This window comes from Austrofundulus limnaeus, unplaced genomic scaffold (genome assembly GCF_001266775.1).
Source record: "Austrofundulus limnaeus strain Quisiro unplaced genomic scaffold, Austrofundulus_limnaeus-1.0 Scaffold1217, whole genome shotgun sequence".
NCBI classification, from domain to species: domain Eukaryota; kingdom Metazoa; phylum Chordata; class Actinopteri; order Cyprinodontiformes; family Rivulidae; genus Austrofundulus; species Austrofundulus limnaeus.
Window position 1 is genome coordinate 107,916 of NW_013953619.1, and position 5,737 is coordinate 113,652.

The 5,737-nt window shown below is 38.0% G+C and overlaps 1 protein-coding gene across 1 annotated transcript in view; it reads right to left on the reverse strand.

Moving 5' to 3' along the window:
- Nucleotides 1-103: 103 nt before the first annotated feature.
- LOC106534597 (bridging integrator 2) overlaps nucleotides 104-5,737 on the reverse strand; it is a gene marked incomplete in the record, with an annotated part of 15,499 nt that continues 9,865 nt past the window's right edge. Inside the window, 7 exon segments of the mRNA XM_014031288.1 lie at nucleotides 104-486; nucleotides 1,612-1,704; nucleotides 2,601-3,189; nucleotides 5,088-5,170; nucleotides 5,296-5,371; nucleotides 5,457-5,542; nucleotides 5,636-5,737. Coding sequence (XP_013886742.1) covers nucleotides 373-486; nucleotides 1,612-1,704; nucleotides 2,601-3,189; nucleotides 5,088-5,170; nucleotides 5,296-5,371; nucleotides 5,457-5,542; nucleotides 5,636-5,737 — 1,143 coding nt within the window.

Sequence of the window (5,737 nt, forward strand, 5' to 3'; positions counted from 1 at the left end):
ACATGTTACTGTTTTTAAAAAATATATATGTTTTGTTTTTCCTTTTACTTGCGGTAAAGTTCTCCTATTTATTTAATTGGTGCATTTTAAGTGTATTTATTTATTTACTGGTCCATTGATATATTTCTGCTTTTATTTCTAATCATGTCAGTTTCAGTCCTCTATACTTAATTATCACATCATGTGAAAACCACGAGAGGTCAACCTATTTGTTTGTAAAATCTTTGCACCTAAGCATTTGAAATCCTGTGTGTGTGTGTGTGTGCGTGTGTGTGTGTGTGTGTGTGTGTGCATGTGCGTGTGTGTGTGTGAGACATTGGAAATGCTTGATGGGAGTACAAACAAATTACAGACTGAGGAACAACTGTAGTCTCACTCCACCTGCATGGGCAAGATGAGTTTTTCTGAAAACACCCCTGAGTGGTTTTCAACATCCTGGTGCTTGATCCATTTCTCCTCCCTAATACCTTTCAGCAAKCCCTCCACCTGTGGGACACAATAAATACATTTCAGATGCACATGTGGTATTCACTTCTGTTTTAATTGTTCCTGAATAAATAACATTCACTTCTGATGAAAATTATTTGATGAATTAAAAAAGACACCACAATACCTCACTAAAAAAAAAAAAAATCATCTTAACCAAAAATACAGTCCCAGTTAAGGCTTCTTAAATACAAGTGGTCCCGAAAAAATGGACCCCAGTCCGAATCCAGATCCAAAGGTCATCTTAGACCCCGACTGGCTGTTATAATAAAAAATAAAAAAAATTCTCTTCCTTGCACAAGTTTTCTTAGATGTAGAGTAATTATTGTTCCCTGCCAAAATCCTGTTTCAGTTACACACRTTTGTAACTGTCTGCAATATTTCATGAACAGCTACACGATTTTCATGAAACTTACAGAAAGTAATCRTTGGATTGACTGTAGATGGTRKATRAGCATCCAGTCCTGAATWWGGCCACTGCAYCACSTAGTGGCAGCGTAAAAATACCTCATTTTGTTTGAAAAAAATCTCCCACTCAAATCTTTCATCCTAATGGCTTTAAAATTTTCACGTAAAGTTTATACTTAAAAAAAAAACAAGACAATATTCATCATCAGCAGCTGCCAAAAAGTTTAATGAGCTGGTTGCAAATTGGCTCTCTAGCACCTTGATTGTAGTTTTTCTGACTATTTTAACACACACCTACAGAATTTGGTGCACTTGTGCCTGAGTTCATCACCTACAAAAAMGTTTGACACCATATTGTTAAACCCAGTGGTGGGCAGTACTCCCCTAAAATGCTATGGTGCTAATTGCAGACCTAAATTTKTCGTTTGCGCTTTAGGGCTTTTGCWAAAAATTTCAACTGTGTGCAGATTTGTGCTTTCTAAATTTGAAAATTCAGAAACGCCTAAATAATTATTTCATCAAGTGTTGATCATCAGCTTTATAACCTGTATATTATAAATTACAGGTTATGGTCCACAGAGGAATGACAGTCTGAGCTGCAGCACAGTGCATGTTTTAAATGTCAGAAACACAAATTTGGTTTATGTGGCTCTGGTAGAGACMAAACCTTTCTGGTTTGTCAGGGCTGAGTTATTAAAAAGCATCAGAGACACAAACCTTTTGTGTATCAGATAGCACCAGGATGATGTCTCCCTCTTCAAACTGCAGTTGACCATCTTCAGAAGCTTCATGGCTCTCYAATGCCACCCCCTAGAATAAAAGAATAATTTCCATCATCTTTTTTTATCTTTTTGAAGAAATTTATRGTTTATTATAGCTCAGTACTGATTACATACAACACCAGAGTATTAGGGTTTCCTTATTTTATAATACTTTCATAATGTTCGTTATAATTATGTGYTAATTAAATTAGGTAGATACATGTCCRAATCAATAACAACACATAAATGAGCCGTTTTTAAACCATTAGATTAAGGTTGTTGTCTGAATGCCGGTGATTCAGCCATARGTCAGCAGGGGGYGAACTCAGGCATTGAAGATTCTGTATATATACTGGTCCATTTCCTGTTTGACTCCCAGTGTGTGTGGTTTTGACTTGCCAGCCAGTGGCAAAATAAAACCCCACTCCAGAATTCTGGTGTTGTATGGCATTTATTTCTTATCACAGATCATTTTATTTAACCTTTGTGTTTTCATCTGACTTCAGCCGATATTAAAAACGTATTTTTTACATTTTATTTATTGGTTTCAGATATAAAACTTTTACTATATCATGATGAAGTAATTACATCTGGTATGTTTGACCATTTGGTTGCAGGATTAAACAATTACAAATTAGACTGATGATGAACTTAGTCTTAAGTCTAACAAAAWGTTTCCCCACCAAGTTAAATGTTAAACTTAGTTACTCTGTGATATTTGGGAACTCAACATCAGTGCAGCTGAGATTTGCTCCATGCCTCTTTTGGTTTTTGAGAGTTTTGTTTCATTTCTGAAAGATCACACCTGCACAGGATGTGAAACCTTATTAATGTTGTAGTTGAGTTAAGGAGAACTCAAAACCAAAAGGGCAAAAATGTTTTAATACTGCACAAAATAACTCAAATGTGTTTGTCTTTCTACTTGAATCATTTTAGTGCTCCTACCTTGTAAAGAAAGCCAGGTGGATTGTGGAAATCCAAGTCATCTCTTGGTGTCTCCAGGTTGACCAAGTCTGTCTCTGTTTCCTCATCATTCTTGTCAGCAGGTAACAAGGGAAGTCCATCTGTGGACTGGAAGGAGAGCCGTGGAGCAGGGACTGGTGCAGCGTTGGTGCTGACCTCCTCTGATGGCTGATCATCCTCAGTGCCCTGATCAAGACCATGTGTGGCATCATCATCATCATCATCATCATCATTTACAGAACCGGGGGCCTCCTCTGGACTCTGACTGCGGGCAGTTGTGTCGCTGTCCTCGTGGTCGTCGCACACAGACTGCCTCTTGGGTGTGTTGCCATTGTTCAGGCTGAGCTCTGACTCAGATGAGCTGGTAGAWTCAGCTGGAACACAGCTTTCTTTTGAGGTTTCGTCTTCTTCAGCAATGATCTGAGTCTGTTGGGCAGAGGGAGACTGAGCATCCCCTTTGTCGTCCTGGGTGGAGGAATGAATGGAGACGTGATCAGCTGGAAAGGCTGTGTTGCAGGGGATGGGGTTAGAAATAACCAGAGACTTCCTCTTTTTGGACTTGCCCGGTGTGCTGCATGAAAAAACATAACTTTGACTTAGTCTCAATGTTACAACACATTCAATAAATACTGGTGCAGTGATGTATGAGGGGGGAAAAGATTTTAAAAGTTTTTTCCTATTTCCAATTTAAAAGTAATCAACAGCATGGAAAAGGCATAAAAACACCAGTGCATGGCTGGAGAAAGTTCTGAAGCAATCACAACAGTGACCCATCTGTTGGTACAAACTGCTCCACTTATGGCTCAACACCTATTTAGCAAAAACTGAAATCATAAAGTGTGAATGAAATGCATTATACTTGTGCTTGTAGAAAACAGTCTGTGTTTTTAATTTTCTCAGACATGTCCCCTGATATAATCTGTTCACCCGTCTGCATTATAAAATATTAATTTCTGTCAAACACAGAAACACAAATGTTCATCCATAAATGAGTCGTATGACTGTTGCTCTGTTATAAAGGCTTGGCAGAGGTACGTACTTCTTGTGGCTTTCGACCAAATAAACCTCTTATTGAATGTGTTTTGTTTTAGCTTGTGCACTTGGATAAAGTCCGCCATATGCTCAAGTAGCAAAGGTTCATGGGACATTTCATAAATTGATCAAATATGAGGTTTTGTGTCTTTATAAAATGTGCAAATTTACCTGTGTGGTTAAATCTAATCTAAATRTCTCTTGTTGCTTCATGTTCCATGTTTAATCTTAATATTTCAAAGATAAAGTCAGCACAATGAGTGAAAACTATCTGCCCTACAGCCCCTGATGTGGTCACTGGGCCAATGGATGAAATGATTAAGTGGAAATATTGTCTTTCTGCATAGGAAGACAGGTTACAACCTAACTATGGCGATTGCTGGTGGGCCAAATCAAATGGTTTGGCGGGCCAAATTTGGGCTCCTCTGCTATTAGTTGATAAGTCTTCTGATTTGCTTGGTTGTACAGCAACAGAACTGGAGACAGAAAGTACAAGAAAAAAGGCAGGGAAAAGACTTCAGTTTACCCAGGTCTGCACTGTACATAAGACCTTACTGCAACTGTGGTTTGTTTGGAAAAAGTGTCCCATGGACAGTCAGGTATGACATTGACAATAATCTGAATGAAAGTTGTAAAATTWGTTTTTTTTCCAGTTCAAATTCATATTATTTAGAGTTTAGACCAATTTCTACAGAGAAGGCCTTGTAATATGGCTCATCTAAAGCTGCTCAAGTATGTTTTCCATACATGTCAACCCCTTCAGATATGTATGAGAAGCCTCAAAATTCAAATATAATCATTTCTTTTCATTGGAGGGTTACAAAATGGAAGTCCAACCATTTTTAAAGAATTGGCTCATCCATGGGAAGCTTAAAAAAGAAGGTAGTCTCTTTGGCACCTGAAAATACATTTCCTTAAAGGCTTTTTTTAATCTGAAAAGGACTGGACTGAGAATCTGTTATTATTACAAGCTCAGCAGACATGGTTTCACCAGGTGTTTGTTTGCTAGTTGTTGCTGCTAACAGCCTGCAGGAGTTGCGGGGGAGGTGTTCTCTGTGATGAGGAAGCTCAGCTTGGAGACACAGTCCAGAGKAGGAGCTGATCCTAAAAGGTGGTTCTAGTCTCAACCAGTCGATTTTGTTCTCCTGAAAGACTCCCTCAGGACRCTGCAGGATTTCTCAAACAKGCATGAATGAGTCAAAGCAAGACTYKGGGCATGTTTTTGATGAGAGGTTAACATTATAACATGATATAAAACTCAGAAAAGTTGATTTTTCATGATACGGCCCCTTTATTCACCTCTACCTTACAACACATTTCTGGTGTGATAGTCATCTAACAATGATACAGCTTTTCACTACATTTAGATGTGCAGAATTTACCAAGACAAAACATGTCCTGGCTCCACAAATGGAGTTATTCTAAAATAKGTCTTACCTATTCAAACCTTTGACGATGAAAGCTTTGCCTGAGTGTTGAGTCTCTAATTGTTTCATCACATTGTAAAGCTCGTGATTCAGCTGCAAAAGAAAAATAAGAATTGGACTATATGCAAACAATTAACTTCATTAAAAAAAAACTGCAAACAGGTTGTCAGAGTCAGTAGATCTGATAAATGATRTTTGGGGTTGGGAAACAGTCTTACCACACTCATTTCTTTATAAAAGACATCTCTCAGGTTGGACATGTTCTGAAACACTGTTATGTAGCAACCAATCCGACTGCAGAAACAAAGTTTAACTTCAAGCTAATCCAAATTAAATGATTTCATTATTGTTGCAAAGGCTGTAACTTTTACTACTGTACCTTTGATAGAGACTGGGCAGCTCCTCTCTCAGCTCATTATTTATCTCTTCAAACACATTTTGGGCTTTGTTGAACTCTTCTTCTGCCTGTTACACAATTAGGAAAAAAAATCAGGAAAACCACTACTGCAAATAAAATACTCTGCATCCCTTTCACGTAAATGTAAAAAGTGGTTTAACCTTAGATATCTTGACTTCATCCTTTTTCTTTGCACTTTGCAAAGATTCCAGGTGATGACGAGCTGAATCGTAGTCGACCAGTTTACGGCCACGCTTTGAAAC